Raw genomic sequence first — 18,525 nt, forward strand, 5'->3', positions numbered from 1 at the left:
TGTTCCATGTCTTGGTTGGGAAATTCTTCGATGCGCGATAAACATTGTTTTCACAAGTCTTGTCCTTTGTATATTACAGTCAATTTGTAAAATGTGATTCTCTCAGGCAGTTTATAAAATGTGTAAATATTTCAGTCATTTTGACTGAAAAATCTGTCCATTTCTTTTAAAGATTGACCAAAATTGATTAAGACGATCAATAGGGCCTAAAAACATCACAATAGATTATCATGTAGGATTAGAAGCCAAACAATATAGAAATGTACTTTTCTGGTGATGATATTAAACATACAAATGTTTGGAATTCGTTGTCATAATAATACAGATGGACATATTTTTCAGTCAATTTGTAAAATAACTGAATATTCAGGCATTTAATAAATTTCCTAAGTGAAAATTTTGCACATTTTGACTGTAAAAATATAAATAAATGAATAAAATAAGCAATGCTCAGGAGAAATATTTACATTGTATTGCAAGTCAAAATAGTGTAAACGAAAATCGCACAATTACCAAGCAAGTGACTTATCAAAACCTCGTCACCATTACCGATGCTACCCACAAAGATACCAACATTTCCTTATTATTTCCAAAACTGTATTTCATTTTGTTGATCAATGTGACCATATGCCCTTATTCTATCAATAAAAGTGACAAATGCGCTTACAAACTGCGCAGCAAAGGTTGTGAACTAGTCTAGGTTTCTGTTCTATCATCCGGGTACTCACGGGAAAAAACAATAACAAAGGCAACACCCATTCCCGGGGAATTGCTTTAGATCAGTGCCCCTTTAAGACAAGCATATAGTCAAACTCTATACAGGAAAAAACGTCGATCCCAGGACTCCACTCAATCACTGGCACAGAAACATAACAGTGAGAGTACATTCTACCCAAATGACCACACAGTTGGCTTAACAAGACATTGTCGCTAAAAGCTCCAAAAGAGGCAAACAAGATATTTGTAATGATTAGTATGAACGTAATGATTAGTATGAAAGACTTTCCAGTTTTGTCAACTACCGGTATAGCAACCAACACCTTCCCATCTATACAGTGATTAAAACTATGCCAGATAGAGTGTAGGTAATTTTTTCCTCAGCCTATGAAGGAACTGTGACAGATGTTGAAACATAAGGGACTAATGCGAAATAATTCTCTGAGAAAGCATGATGCTGTTGCTGTAACACAGGATGCATGGACATCTTATTCCAGTACAACCATCCTCGATTATCCAGTGCTTGATATATCTCTCCATTCTACTACACCCTGGACCATTGGTTACCACAGCTTCATAGTGAGCTTGACACTTTGTGAGAGATGAGACAGTGAACATGGTGAAGTCACTTCTGAACAATGCTACAGACACGATGGAGGCAATTTTGTCTAGGGTTTTTATCATAATTATTAGTACTGATATTGCATCCTCCAGTATACATATTTCCTGAAATGTGTATATGAGATTTTGATTTTAATAAATTAAAAAGAATCCTATTATCTAATCATGCTAATGTCATAGTAAGCCCTATCTCTTTATGAAGATTATAATAATAAAATTATGACATTAGTATTATGAAAAGGTACCTTTGGCTTTCATTCTTATTATCATCACTGAAGTCCCCTGCCCTGAAGTAAGCATTCAAACATGGCTCAAGCATATCGGTATAGGCATGATTAGGTGGAATTGTGTACTGTATCAGAATCAGCTTGATTGGCGTGACCGTTGTCTGACACTCAACTGCTCAAATGAGGCGTGATGACTGACCTGCAGGGCAGTGCCAAAGTAGTCTACTTATTGTCCCCACCTTCGTTAGCCTTGTTTAGTCCTATGGACTTCCTGCAATAGGCAGCTTGTTGACACAGAGAAGCCTACTCTGTGCACCCCGTGAAACAGTTTGGAGGTGGGTCCACAAATGTGATAAGAGGTTTATATTTATCTTTGTTTGCATTATTTCTTGTCATACAACATAATTTAAAAAAAGAAGTTTAACTGATGTTTTGTCATTTTTTAATTATCTTTGTGCCCAGTATATTTTTGCCACAACAGAGGTAGACACCATTGATCCTTGAGCTAGCATGCAGATTGTTGCAGCCAGTGTTTTTTTTGTAAAATGGGGTAGTGGCCATGTCTATCTCTGTTGAACGACATATTACCACCTGTAGACTGTCAGTCCAAACCAAACAATCAAATTCCAAAAACAAACAAAATTCTTAGGACTTATTTTCGATCAACACCTCACCTGGGAGGCTCACGTCCAAAACCTAAAAACTAGATGCAGCAAAGACCTTAACACATTAAGATGTCTCACCGGCTCTAACTGGGGAGCCTCCAAAGATACCCTCCTCTCACTATATACAACACTAATTAGATCAAAACTAGACTACGGCTGTGCCATATACAATACCCTAAACAACTCTCTTTCTAAAAAACTTGACTCAATACAATATCAGGCTCTCAAACTAATTACACGCACCCAACATGGCACCTCCTACACCTCACTTCAGGCCCTTACAGGAGAAATGCCACTAAATCTACGCAGGGAACATCTAAGCCTTAATTTCTGGGCCGCGTCCCAAACAAACCCTCTCATCCAAAACCTAATTAACCAAAACATTAGCCCAAGAAACCAAGCTCTAGCTCGCAAACACCCCTTACTCACCCCAATATCCCAAAGAATAACAAACTACCTCAATGAACACCAAACTCAAAATCTTAAACAGAACTGCGAAAAATCAAATATCTTCACCCCTAAACTCAAAATACCCCAAATAGACACAACGCTAGCTAACCAAATAAATAAACAAACCGACCCAAACATAGCTAAAACCACCACACTTGCATACATACACGAAAATTGGCCAAATTGGTGTCACATATACACTGACGGATCTTCAGACCCGATCTCCAACCACACAGGCTTCGGAGTCCATACCACACAACCAGTTATATCCACACAATCTTACCGACTCCCTAACAACCAATCTATATTCACGGCCGAACTTATGGGCATAGCCTCAGCCCTGCGTAACCAACAATCTAAAAACAACAAAAAAATCCTAATTCTCACTGACTCCCTTAGCGGACTACAAGCCCTCCAAAACAAAAATACCAAAAAACGACCTAAACTAATAAACCAAATACTTAAAAGCTCCAACGACCTAACAAAAGCAGGCAAACAAATAACCTTCTTGTGGATCCCCGCCCACGTAGGAATTTACGGCAACGAAAGCGCCGATAAAGCAGCTAAATTATCTCTCAAAATACCAGAAATAAGCCTAAACCTACCCATCTCAAAATCAGAAATTAAAAGTGTAAACAAACAAAAAATAACCAAAAAATGGCATAATCAATATCAAAACCACTAGCCAAACCTAAAATCCTACACCCCTCTAAAAATATTGACAGATTAATTACAAAACTCCAAACAGGACACACTAACCTAAATAACCAACTAAAACAACTTAAAAGACACACCACAGGCAACTGCCCCCACTGCAAACAACCCGAAACCACAGAACACGCACTCATTCACTGCACCCACTATCAAACACACAGAACCACACTACAAACCACCCTCAATCTAAATAAGGTTCCTACTCTAGATGAAATACTAAACCCTCAAAATAAACTAGAAAACTTCAAGGCCCTAGGCGTATTCCTAATCAAAACAGACCTAATTAAGCGCATCTAAAAATTAATTAATCTACCAATCCAAAATCCAATAAACATACAAACACCCACCTCACCCGGCTCCCTTAGTTCCCTCCTCCACCCACCTCGGCATTTATTCCAAATTTAAAAATTTCAAAAAATCAATATAAGCAACCCCTAAAAGCCCCCTCTTGGGTTGCACACGCCACTTTCACCCTTCTCGGAATACACTAAATGGCCCGGCCAGGCCCGTGTGCGAAATACGCTGTAGTCGGAAAGCGCACTTAAATCTTCTATATCAGTCAGTCAGTCAGTCAGTCCAAGCATTGAGATAATAGGCATGACATGACAAACATTTAATATCTGTAGCCAGGAGCTTAATCATTGTCTGTGTAACACTCAATAATCTACAATAATACAGTGTTTAAAAATGAATATGTTTGAAGCAATGGACTTATCTATGAGCTGTGTGGAACTGGAATGTTTTTTTAATTTTTTTCATCATGTTTATATGGGTAACAAACAATAATTAACTTCCATATGAATTCCCTAGCACAAATACATACAGAAGCATTGTTTCTGATCATTTAGACCCTTTAATGTTGAAAACAGCCTTTTTGTATACATTGAGAGAGTTTGACTGCATGATGGTTCATGAGTATCCTCGCTACAGACCCATCCTGGTGAACAAAATGAAGAAATGCACATCCAAACTATTGTAGTATCGACTCGATCTATGTCTAATTTGATAGTGGCAGTCTACAGCAATTTATGAATTTACCTTAGTATCTATTTGACACATCTCAAGAATCACCTTTCAATGATCGGCTAACTGATCAATGATGACCAACACATGTAACCACCACAGGGTCATTTACAACTTCGGAAGTCTCTCCTGTCATGTTTATTGTGTCGGCCATTTTGACACCTTGTACTTGTACTACACGCTGTCATTATGACTGACTTACTGAGGTCAATCTTAACACACCTTTCTTACCAAATGCTGATATTATTTGAATACATTTGTTTGATCATAAAACCAGTGTCTGGAGATATTAAATGCATGTATGAAAGAATGGCCTGATTCAATGATGCTGCGGTAACTATGGGGAAGTCTATCTTTAACCAGGGGTGCATGTACATGATCATGATGATGTGGGATAGGTGTCACCGTGTGGCTGATCATGTTTGTGATCTATTGGCAACGTCAACTGTGGCTCACTTTGTCTTGGCACTCTGGGAATAAGTTTATCAACGTGGCAGTCATTGTTGAACCTAGTATGGCAGATATAATAATTATTGCAAATATATAAGGATTCACATAACCAGGATTTATATAGGATTCCAAAATAAGTGCCCTTGGCAGGTGAACTGGGAAGAAATTGATATTTTGTTCGAAATTGGGATTTGGTTAAAGTTCTTATTTTCTACTTTTCAGAGGTATTTTAACAGCTTTGTAACATTGCTTTTAATACAGTAATGTAAAATTAGGCCTCTTCCTCTTTTTTCATCCTGTTATCTGTGGAAAATAAGTCACCTTGGAGAAGACATTAAATAAGCTATAACTATATTTATATGAAATAGATGGCGGTCGTGTAGCCTAGTGGTTAAAGCGATCGTTCGTCAAGCGGAAGACCCAGGTTCGATTCCTGACATGGGTACAATGTGTGAAGCCCATTTCTGGTGTCCCCCGCCGTGATATTGCTGGAATATTGCTAAAAGCGGCGTAAAACCATACTCACTCAATTATATGAAATAGCATCTTTATAATTCCCAATAAGGAATTTTTGCTGACAAGAACTGTAGACTTTGGGCAAGTCTAGATAAATTCCTTCATAAGTAATCATGGTAATAAAAAAAGTTACTTCTCTAATAATAATGTTTGTCAAGTAATAATCCCATACTTAACATGCTAAAGTATATGTTGATCCCATCCTGATCAATGCGTGTGGATGTGTTTGAGGTTGACTAAGCTTATAAGATTAAATCCTGTGTGCAGTCATTGGTCATGTTCATCTTGCCCAGCCCAGATATTACTAAGAGCAGCGATCCTTGCTGCATGAATGGGTGATGAGCAGCGTTCTTTCTGCTTGGAAGTTGTAATGGGGGAACAAACCAAGCAATAATTTAACAATATTCAAACCTCTTTGTCCCAGTTATGTGGAATGTTCTGATATCTCTATCATGCATGTTCTTGCTCTTTTCATTGAAAGACAGATTGTGAGTTTTGATTTTTAAGCAGGTTGAGATATACCTGTGAAATGATGAATCTGTCCCAATTATATCTATCATATTTGTCATATACTGAACATTTATCTCGACTTTGCTGAGTCATGAAGAGTGAAGAAGAGCAGTGATAGATTGCCATGATCATAGATTTATGTAGACCTGCTCAGAGACCGATATTCGGCCCCAAGTCTGCAGCAAATGTCATTTATTATTCCCAATTTGGAACTAAACATTTCCTACTTAAGTTTCTATGTACTAAATATATAACTAATAAATATTTTTACGGCTTTGTAGAAGTAACCTGTATTCGCTTATAACAAAGAAATAGGAATAGGTTTCTTATTAGGGCTGAGACGATTCCAAATTTACTATCTGGGTACCCGATACCCTATTACCTGACCCTACCTGTGTACCCTTTGTAGGTCTCAAGAGTTGGGTACAAAATGTCAGATTTGGGACTTTGTTTTACTGCAGCCCAGGCAAAAACTGTTTAGGTACACATATAAAGTGATTTCATCATGCATGAATGAAACTTTATCTTTACTCAAGTCAAAAGGAATGTGTGCATCATCAGAAAGAAATGGGAACATAAGTGACTTGTAGTGTAACAATCCAGCAATGGATACTCTTTGTCATGAAACAATCTATCATGTGACTAGTCAGGACCCACCTGACCCTAGTACCTGAGTTACCCATTCCAGCCCTATTTGTTATATATCATTACTTTCAATGCAATCTTAAAATACCTCTGAAAGATGAACTTTAAAAAATTCCCAGTTTTGAACAAAATAATGGTTTTTCCCAATTTGTCTGCCAGGAGCACTTAGTTCAGTCTCCTGATGAGAGCTGATTTTGAGTCAAGCCAGTTACTTTGTACATGTTGTATAGGTTCCTCTAAATCAATATGGCTGTGTGGTAATCTAGTGGTCAGTGACACCACTGACTGAGGTGGTGTCTGACACATGCATTTGGATGTCCATGAGTTTACTGCTCTGTGATCTTGCTGGACTATTGCTGGACTATTGCTGGACCATTGATCGAAGAGTGCAGCCATACCCACACACCTACTTTATGATATTCATAAACTAGTGTTAATAATTATTATTTAAGACCCAGGAGAATATTATGTAATATCAACTCACTGACTATCAATTTCATAACCAGGTGTTGCTTGTTATTGCTTAGAACCCTGGAGAATATTATGGAGGACTTGTGTTTTGTTGCAGAGGCTGCTGTCCCGTGTACCAGATGGACAGAGTGGACTGACACAGTGAGACCCGCCTCTCTATCACCATGACAGGAGGGGGCGGTTGCTGTTGCCGGAGGCCCAACAAGATTTCTCCAGCCCCAGGAACAGAATCTGAATACCAGCTTGTGGAAATCAGACCCAAACGACATTTAAGAATCCGGCACATCAACCATGTTCCCAGAGATGAAAAATTTCAAAATGAAATGGACACCTATTTAATGTACAGACGTCAGGGGTATCCATCCAGCCTTGTGACCAGTGGTCCTCTAACAGCACCTAAGAGGAGGGTTGTCTCCGATAGGCCAGGTGGGCCGCATAGCGACATCCTGCCTAATACAATGAATACTACTGAAACAGCTACCACTGCCAGTATTTTGTCACCAATACAAAATGGAATTTCAGGGATGCTGTCCAAAGAGTCAACATTTTCGTGCAGTTCCCCTTTAAATCAAAATGCTGTAAGATCTGCTTCAAGTGTCATGGTTGCTGTGGACAAGAAGCTAACCTATCAGGGAGTCAATCATCCATTATCTGAAGAGGTGACAAAGCCAGACACCCTAGACATACCTGCTGTGGAAAATGAGCAAAAATCCAAAGACGTCAAGGACAAAACCACCAGCAATGACTGTGTGCTGTTCTTCATACATGGTGTAGGGGGGTCTAGCGATATATGGAAGCCTCAGCTGGAGTATTTTGCTAATGAGGGCTACGAGATCATTGCTCCTGACCTCATTGGTCATGGGTTCAGTTCCACTCCAAACAATGCAAGAGCGTATCACTTTGATGAAATCATGGCCGACATGGAAGAAATGTTTGATAAATACTGCAAGAGGAAGAATATTGTTATTGGTCATTCATATGGGTGAGAGAAACATGTATGCCTTTTGTAATAATCCTTTTTTTTAAAATCTACAAACGATGGTCATGAATACCCGAAATGTTGGTATTTCAGCTGTTTTTAAACTTTTTCTGTCACACTGTTATTTAAGATATTGTTACCGTGGTCTAGTGGTAGAGCGTAAGGTCATACCAAAAGACGTTAAAAGATTGTACCTATTGTTACCCTGCCTGGTGCTCGACTGGACGGCTCGCTGTCAGTATACTGTGTACGAGTTGTGCAATCATGTTAAACTGCGGCATGGTATCTCTATGGGCTAGCACTATAAAATCAACACACACACACACACACGCACGCACACACACACACACACACACACACACACACACACACACACACACACACACACACACCACTGTGTGAGTGCAATAATCTTGGATGCAACGCTAAACTCACCTCTCATTCACAAAGAGTAAAAATAATTTATTATACACATTAAAATGGTTAAGTCTCCCTTCCATCATTATTTTGCTTCTGCAATAAACATATTTTAAATACTTGTCTTAGTGAAGATAACCTTATCATGTTTATGCTTCTGCAATAAACATATGATAAATGCTTGTCTTAGTGAAGATAACCTTATCATGTTTATGCTTCTGCAATAAACATATGATAAATGCTTGTCTAAGTGAATATAACCTTATCATGTTTATGCTTCTGCAATAAACATGATAAATACTTGTCTTAGTGAAGATAACCATATCATGTTTATGCTTCTGCAATAAACATATGATAAATGCTTGTCTTAGTGAAGATAACCTTATCATGTTTATGCTTCTGCAATAAACATATGATAAATGCATGTCATAGTGAAGATAACCTTATCATGTTTATGCTTCTGCAATAAACATATGATAAATACTTGTCTTAGTGAAGATAACCATATCATGTTTATGCTTCTGCAATAAACATATGATAAATGCTTGTCTTAGTGAAGATAACCTCATCATGTTTATGCTTCTGCAATAAACATATGATAAATGCTTGTCTTAGTGAAGATAACCTTATCATGTTTATGCTTCTGCAATAAACATATGATAAATGCATGTCATAGTGAAGATAACCTTATCATGTTTATGCTTCTGCAATAAACATATGATAAATACTTGTCTTAGTGAAGATAACCATATCATGTTTATGCTTCTGCAATAAACATATGATAAATGCTTGTCTTAGTGAAGATAACCTCATCATGTTTATGCTTCTGCAATACACATTTGATAAACACTTGTCTTAGTGAAGATAACTTTATCATGTTTATGCTTCTGCAATAAACATATGATAAATGCTTGTCTTTGTGAAGATAACCTTATCATGTTTATGCTTCTGCAATAAACATATGATAAATACTTGTCTTAGTGAAGATAACCTTATCATGTTTATGCTTCTATTTTTGCAACGATATGTTCATGATGTGTTCCAACTCTGTTTAATATACTTGCCATGTTTACAGACAACACCGTTATTTTTGTTGCAGATGTTCGTTTGCAGCTGTACTTGGTCGGAAACGGTCGCGCCGTGTGGCCAAGCTTGTGCTGATCAGTGGCGGGGGCCCCACCCCTCTCAACCCCCAGCCCAGCATCTTCTCCCTCCCTGTGTGTATGCTGTGCTGTGTCAGACCATGTGTAGAGTGCACCTTTAAAAAGTAAGTCAGGTTACCATGGTTACCATGCGCATGCAAGACATTTTTCTTTTGGAACTTCATCTTTCCCTCATCATTGATGATGTACTCCGACTCTCTAGCCCTGTAGGTGTTGGTAGTAGACCCCTTGTGCTCATCCTATCAACGCTGGTTTGCCGTACCCAGACGTACTTACATGCCATTGTGAGATAGCTTGAATATTGCTGACTGCAGTGTTAAACAACATCCATTCACTTCACTGATAGTGAAAGATTGTAACACAGCTAGTTACAACCCAAGTTGTGTTTTTTTCAGATCGAGACTCTGCCCCGTTTCTACAATCCCCTCACAACCCAACTAGATGTCCTAGCAACATGTACAAATCATTCGGTCATTTATCATTACTTACCAATTACTTTGAAACAATAGAATTCCACAACTCACGGACAGTATTTACATACCTTATCACTTCTGATTACTAGAGTTATCCCCCTTTATCTGATCTCAACCTACCAGATGTGTGAGGGAGATGTGTGAAAAGTTGATCCAGATTAGAGAGCATCAATTACATAATGAATTGATCTTTTGTTCCTTAATCTTAGTCCGGAATCCACAATAAAGGAAGTTTGGATTAAACAGATTTTAGTTTATGAATAGTAAATTAGGGACTGTGAAGTTTGTTTACACAGGTTCCATATGCCTGTATGTTTTTTTAAAGTTGACAAATATTTACTTTACCTTTCTCACAGTATCCCTGTAATATATACTGAGTCAACACTTAAGGTAGTATCAATTCCATTAAACAATGTTATATCTTGGTGTACATTGTAATTTTGTGGACATGACATTTTAGGCTCTACAAAGAAATATAAAGCATTGCAATTATCAGACACTAGAGTACATAGTTATATGTGCAGTTTATCAAAAATTATGAATACCATTAAGGTCTGCTTGCCTTTTCATTAGGGATAACATTACTTCATCAGAGGCTAATTCAATACTGCAGAGTCACCAGATCCTACAGTCCGTCTCCGAGACCCCAGAGAAAAAAATTAAAATGGAGTCTGACTCAAGTCTAGAATAATTCAGATAGTCTAGATTGCCTCAGCTCTCAGAAATTAAGGAGTGTTCTGGGCTTCATTTGGATTTTAGTTTTTTCATTTTCGAGAAATATATTTTCAATCAAAATAAATTTCTGGGACTAAATATCAGTCTATCCTGGAATGGTCTGACACTATATTCTCTCTCCAGGAGTGCATTCGCATCCACCAGGAGGCCAGTCCTGTCACCAGAGGAAGCATTTGCAATCCCCACATATGTCTTACACCACACAATGAATGGCCAGATCTGGCCGGATGGAGATGAGCTGTTCCACAACTGGCTGATGTGCCCCACACTCCTCATCTACGGCCTCAAGGACCAGCTGGTGTCCCTGCGGGAGGAGAAGGACATGGAGGAGGTGGGTCATCTCACGTTCCATCTCAGCACAGTGAGGGCTGTTAGGTAGTCTAGTGGTGAGAGTGTTCACTTGTCTAGCAGAAGGTTTAGGTTGATTCCCTACATGGGTACAGTGTGGGAAGCTCATTTCATATGTACCCCATCATGGTATTACTGGAATATGGCTAATATCAGCATAAGGTTTCACTCGCTCGCTCACTCACTCACTCACTCACTCACTCACTCACTCACTCACTCACTCACTCACTCACTCACTCACTCACTCACTCACTCACTCACTCACTATTAATTACATTAATCCTTGCAAATTTAGAAACAGTAGGGAAATGTAGTTACATGTTTCATATTCATGTTTTCAGTACTTTTGCACAGATATCTTTTGAATAGCAATGCTGAGAATCAAACATCAAGGACCCCAGAACCCATATTAAATTCAAACTCTATTTAAGATGTTGTCTTTTATGTTCATGTATTACCTGGATAACACAACATGATGTCACACCTGGCTAGACAGGTGTTGTCCAGACCCTGCCTCCACTCCACCAAGTCTTCACTTTTCCAGGCCATCTACCAGTCCAGGCTGGAGGTGATTGAGGACGCCAGCCACATGGTGATGATAGAGGCTCCATCTGAAGTCAATCAGTTCATCAAGGATTTCCTCCATCAGTCATCCCAGTTTGTGGAGGAAAGCAGCCCAGGTCGAGAGCAACAGGCCATCAGTCGAATGTCTCAGCGGTCCAGCAAGTCTGCAAGGTCAGCTCGAGGTGGCCAACAGAGCAAGGTCATGAGATGATGATGCATAGCTTCTCTGAGTCGAGACTAGTAACTTCAAGAGGTTGCCAAATGAGTGTTGTAAAGGTATACCATGTTTGTCATATCCCAAAATGTGAGGCTTCTTTTATATTTGTTTCTATGATTTGATAATGCAAGAATCACTGACTGTTGTTGTCTCTGAATATTGTTTCTTGTTTCATTACTTCATAGGCTGTTATTTCCAAGTTTTAAGAATATTTGTTTTGTTTGATATTTGCAAACAAATATCTAAATATGAAATTTATTATCCTATTCTTTGTGAATTAAGATATGGGTCATTCAAAACATCCTGTCTTGACTATAAGATAAAAATGTATTCTTCAGAATAGATTGCCACAAGAATCTGTCTCTCAACATTATGAACATAAACATGTTTAAACAACCTGCAGTTTAGGAAGGCTCCATAGCAGTGTGTGACATGTATTCATTGCATTTTTGGTACGAAGGAAATTTAGCTGTATGGAGCTTAGGGTAAAATTTGTGTACACATTAAAGAGTGATTTCATGATTATAAGTGTGCTTCAAGCCTGAGTATATGTGTGAAACATAAGATTTAACATATTTTGCGGTTGCGCAATGCTATGTGTGTTAAACCCACTTGGTCGCACAATGCTATGTGTGTTAAACCCACTTGGTCGCGCAATTCTATGTGTGTTAAACCGACATGGTCGCATAATGCTATGTGTGTTAAGCCCACTTTGTCGCGCAATGCTATGTGTGTTAAGGGTACATATTTGTTAAGACGATATGTCTTTATTATTGTTTGATTCTATGTTATTATCTGGGTGAGTGTTGAGAGTATCTTTCCACGTGACACTTCATCAGTATCTGTAGATGCTATCAGTACCCTCGTTGTGAGACCAGCCATTGTAGATCATCAACAGCACAGGGTCTGAACTCAATGTGCACTGTCAGGTGTCATCACAACAGCCGTAACAAATGTTATCAAATTCTCTTCAAACGCAACATTCATGATATCCACAACAGATGATGCATTCCTTCAAAAGAAAGAATTGCAACAAACAAGTAAAACATGACATTTCCTAAAGACATAGAAAAAAACACATGATTCTAGATCCTTCTCTTGTACAAAACCAACAGTGTACCTGATGAAGACCCAGAGCACGAAAGCTTGAGACTATATACATGTATGTATTTATTTGAATTCCCCTATGGGAATGGACATGAAAGAAGATTTAAACAATTGGGGCCTTGTTCTTTTCAAAATATCATAACTGTTAGTCATAATATATAATTTCAAATTAGTAATCTGACATTTGTTACTTTCATTGCATCTTCTGATTGCGATGATGTAGATCTGGTGTGAACTGTTACCACTGGATATGACTGCTTTGACATGGTAAACATTGCAGAGGAGTACCTTGACTGGGTCTCCTACTTCTCACATGCTGCTGGGTGGGAGATATATAACAGATTGTGTTTACACAACTAAAATAGCCAGGGTAAGGACATTTGTACTTAACTGCTTAAGATAATCTGATTTCCTTTCCTTTATGACTATGTTCCTATGAGCATAAGTTACATCCTGGTGTACATTATATAACAATTCAAATGTTTATATCTACTGCATAATTTGCTGAAGCGATATTGCCAATGAATCAGGATGTTGCCTTTCTAATTTATGCATCATTGCGTTCACCTATATTATAAAATCCGTCAGGTATGTGTGTGTAAAATCCATCTTTTATTAATTCCTGGACTCAAGGTGGTAAAGAAATGAAGCCATCAAAGCAGACAGCTGATTGGCTCAAGAACTCATGCATCCTTCATTGCGATTGGCTGGTCAAAGTATGTCAGTGTTGACCTGACACAACCTTCTTCCAAGTTATATATTTTTTCCACCTAAAATGTCAGGTCTTTTTACTAAAAAAAATTCACATTATTGCAGTTAACAGCAATGGAATGACTTCATGTTTTTCTTAAGACTCTGAAGCACGATGTACATGATGTCAACCAATTTAAAGAACTTGTTGGAAAAAGTGTCATTGCATCAATTTTTCTCAAAAAGTAAAAAAAATATTTGACAATTTGTTTGGTCAGGATATTAAATCTGTGATTTGTCTTCTCTTTCTTGACAGACTACTTGCCTAAAGACAGTTGATATGTCATTTGTTCTATCTGGGGGCATCTATGCCTTCTCCCATACCATACTAAGAATTGGGATTCTTGATGCCCTTCTGAAAACATTTGTACGTGTGTTTCAATACATGTTTTTTTTAATGTATTATTTTGTAACATATGTGACACAAAGTGCTATGACATTTTAAGATCTCTAATCATTGTTAATGGTTATAATTGTAACTGTGTGTGACATGTTATTGTTGAATATGTTACATATTATTCACATACCTGTAGTATTGCTTCAGTGGTTTTTGACATTGTCTCACTTATTGATATGAATATCAACCCATTTTTTCACAATCTTAGTTTTCAGCATTTTCAAAACCTTTGGTTTTTATGACGGTTTAATATTTTCATTTTATTTTTAAGAGTTGATCAGTACAGTATTTAGATTTTTTCATTCATCCGGTCATTGTCAAAGAATGTTTCAAGTCCTTACTGCGACAATTTAAAAAAGAATTGTTGTGCACTTTTCCTTTTATTTTTTAGGCTGTCTCATTCTGCATTTGTGTTGCTGTGATTGCAAAGAAATAGCCCTTCAGAGGCTAGTACGGGAATATTTATTGTCAATTTTATCTAACATTCCCTGCTGTAGTCTCCTCAGTATGTAACATGCAAGCTTGTTCTCATGTCAGTCTTTGCTTAGAGCGAGCTTAACTTATTTATCATTGTGTCAGAGCTCCAGATAAGCTGCGTATCTGCGTAAAATACGCATCAGACATCCAGAAATACGCAGTAAAATATAATCCAAGCGTATCAAATACGCAATGAACATTACAGATACGCTACAAAAATAAAACTTGTGCATATCATCAAAATATTGTGAAGTAACCCTGTGTATTCGATTAGCAAATCAGCTTTTGAAATTATTACCGGGCATTCCGTCAACCTTGCCAAACTCCACGATGACAGTTACATCATGATCATTTGCCATGACACTTTCTTGTGGAAGTATCGTGGTATTTTTTAGTCCAATAAAGCTCTCGAAACCACACAACACCAGTTTGCAGGGACTTGATGAATAGTGTTTTTAAATATATAGCTTAAATACCCACATGTTTAAAAACTAGTGGGTAACAGAAATTTGAATACCCAGATAGAATTTCTGATACCCAATGATTTTAAAATCACCAAAAGCTTATCTGGAGCTCTGTTGTGTGGAGACACAGAGAGATTATTGGTGATGGTATTCTTTGGCAGTGTTCAGATGCCTGCATTTCACTTTTACAACTTTCAATATTTTTCCATTTGTTGACTGGAAGCTTGGCTAATCCCCCAGACACTGGTATCCTATCTTATAATTCTTGTATATCAGTTACAACCTTAGTAACAAGGCTTGTATATCAATCTATTGAGGCCAAATATGTGCAGGGATCATACCTTACCTCAACACAAACCAAAATGTAATAACTTATTTTAATTAGTGACAAATGCTGATGCAAAATCTTTTGTAGAAACTATTTTTCATCATTTTTATGTGCTTTCATTCCATTAACATTGTAAAAGACTGCTGTATGACCCAGGGGTAGATGAAGCGACATGATCATATCAACAGGGTTTTACCGCATGTAACGTTTTGTGTCCCTAGGAGACTTATTGTGAATGATGTAAATAGTTTACATTGCAAGACATTGGGGACACAGAAACATCTGACTTTTGAATGATGAAAACTTATCACATTTATAGATTACATGATATTGCTGAGTGTCCCTTGGATTTTGAAAATAGATATATTATGGTACTCTGTTGTGAAACAAACATTATATAAACAAATGCAGGTACTGTCAGTGTATTTCATGTACCATAGGTGCTATAACAATTCTGTAACTCCTGCTAGGGAAAGCAATTTGAAAAATTTGAAAGAAATGATACAGTTGCAGAAACAATATGAAAAATGACAAGATACCATCCCTCCACCAAAGATGTGACATGACACATGAACTGTGTCTTGTATGTATGGAGGATTGAGCTCAGTCAGATAATAGCAGATGCATGGAAAACATATCTCCTCATTATTCACAATTCATGTCTTGTCATCGTGGTGTTTCTATTTTACCCATCTCCTGTTGTGTCTCTCTACTGTTGACAGGTGAGAATATAGGTCCCCCACCAACCTCATCTTCCTGAGGCAAGGGAGATAACTGACCATAAAAGTCCAGAGGAAGATGCACCAACCTATGCATGTCCTAACAGGCGAATAAATGGAACGGGTGGCCAGACTCTGAGACTTGGTTGATTGCATGTCATTCTATCCCAATTCTGTGAATCGATATACATGATGTTAATTCCTGGATTGACTGTTCCAGACTTGATTATTGTTATATGGCTGGAGTAGGTATATGTGAGCGTGTCATTAAACAACAAACAAACTGTACTATTTACAGTACAGTTGAAAGAAAATCAAATTAATTGTTGTCTGACATTTTTGTTTGAGGATGAAATCTCCAGTAAAGCAGCCAAGGTTGATAAATTAAATCTTTTTTTGCATGTGAATCTTCATTTTATCACTTGGATGTCTGCTTATTTTGTTAACGTTTTGTAAGTGTATATTAATTATTGCAACCCATTTAAAAGGGTCCATGTACTACAAGATCTCAATTATTGGCAATGATTCACAGACATTTACATGATTTGTACAGCTGTTGTCATTACACATAGATTAAACATTCCTTCTGTCATGAATCGTGTCAGCAGGTATGATTGAAGTTTAGTTGAATGTTCTAATGTTTCATTGTGTTTATATTTGGGGCAGGTATGTGAATAGTAGTGTTCATGTGATTCAATTTTACTCATGAATTTGCATATCATTTTGAATATAGAAGTGTATCGTACAATTTTTAGCTCACCTGGGCCCCGTTCCACAAAGCAATCCTAGCCCTACAACAGTCATGAGGCTATGTTAAAGTATGGGAGTTACGATCGTCTTAGAGCTACGATCGCTTTGTGGAACGGGGCCCTGGCCTGAAAGGTATATGGTTAGCAGTGAGGCTGAATATGTGTTTTTCACGATATTTAATATTTTGTCATTTATTTGACTTTTCTACTTTGACCATGCTGCTTAATTCTCTCAAAATATTTTCCTCGCACGGTAAATGTTATTTTTTCAGACACACATCTTTATAAGTTCTGAAAATTGAACATTGAATTCCCGTTGCTTGGCACCGGGTCTACCTATTTCTATAAAATTATGCAGAGATGTAGAAAACCAAATTTCCTATCTGAGGTTGTAAAAGTAACTACAATTATTAAACTAGTTTGAAAACAGTCACTGCTAAGCGTTGTCCGAGATTTTGTGATGAGTAAAAATACCATCAAATCTTCCCACTGTTTAACGTACACTGATAAAATTACAGTCATTTATATTTGAGAGTTTTATTGAAACAGTGAGGAAACAAAATACTGCCTAGTATCTGAACAACATAAAATATATATCAAATGGATTTGGTTGCCTATGTATAACAACAAAAATTCAAAACAAAAAAATAGCTTGCCATAAATGAAGGATTAAGGTTTTCCTCTTTGTCAAAAGACAACCGTAAGGTATACACGCTCACAAAGAAAAGGGGCATAACTTTGCTATGCTTCAGACTAGGCCATTTTAACTACCCCCACCTGGTGGGAATTTGCTGTGGATGACGGCAATGTATTTACCACTATCCCATATGGCGTATAGTTCACATTCATGTTTGCATATTTTCTTAAACTTTCTGAATGATTCTAAGGCTGTTGGAAATGTTTTACAATGATTTTTGATGATTTGATAAGAAACAGATACCTGTGATCCCTAATATGGTATTTTTGTAAAATTCCCTGTGTAAATAATCGATATTTAGATTTCAAAATCTTCAAGAAATAATACACATCTCTGCATGAAGATAAGCTAGTTATAACATCATAACATGTCATTGAAAGATTTACTTTTTTTGAAGGATTAATAGTATTATATTGCAAATAATGAACTGCTGAATATGCAGAGCTGTGAAACTTAAGTAAAGCTGCAGATCAGGAATGCCAGATTAGGTAATTGGACAAAGAAGCCCGTGACCAAACTACACACACACGATACAGTACCGGTAGTCTGTTGTTGCTATGTTGTTTGTTAAGCTGGTGGTTGTGGCTCATCCATCCTACCATTCTCTACTCTGTGATACAAGTTCTAGCAACAGGCTGTGATAAAATCATGTCATTGATCCACTGATTCAAAGTATTGTTGATTAAAAGTATTGTTTTGTCATAACCAAATGTGTTTGTTGTTATTGGACATGATTATTATTTGAATATATTCTTGGTCAGAAGTTGAAGGAGATGGCTTTCTATGATCCTGTTGATGTGGTTCATGTGACAGGTATCTTGCCACTGATGTGTGAAGACATCAGCTTCACCACTAGCTCTGTATTAGTCCTATTTATCTGACCTCTGTGGGGATCCGGGTTAGAACAGGTCCTCAACACACTGTAGCTTGTC

At 37.5% G+C, this 18,525-nt stretch overlaps 1 protein-coding gene across 1 annotated transcript in view; it reads left to right on the forward strand.

The window, feature by feature from the left end:
* LOC139455557 (uncharacterized) overlaps window positions 1–18,250 on the forward strand; it is a 59,651-nt gene extending 41,401 nt beyond the window's left edge. The window contains exons 10-13 of the mRNA XM_071237111.1: window positions 7,152–7,991; window positions 9,505–9,672; window positions 10,900–11,107; window positions 11,669–18,250. Coding sequence (XP_071093212.1) covers window positions 7,152–7,991; window positions 9,505–9,672; window positions 10,900–11,107; window positions 11,669–11,899 — 1,447 coding nt within the window. The 3' untranslated portion in view covers window positions 11,900–18,250. The remainder of the gene's footprint in view (window positions 1–7,151; window positions 7,992–9,504; window positions 9,673–10,899; window positions 11,108–11,668) is intronic.
* Window positions 18,251–18,525: the final 275 nt, after the last annotated feature.

The sequence above is a fragment of the Haliotis cracherodii genome, unplaced genomic scaffold (genome assembly GCF_022045235.1).
Source record: "Haliotis cracherodii isolate W230 unplaced genomic scaffold, xgHalCrac1.p SCAF_1, whole genome shotgun sequence".
Lineage (NCBI taxonomy): Eukaryota > Metazoa > Mollusca > Gastropoda > Lepetellida > Haliotidae > Haliotis > Haliotis cracherodii.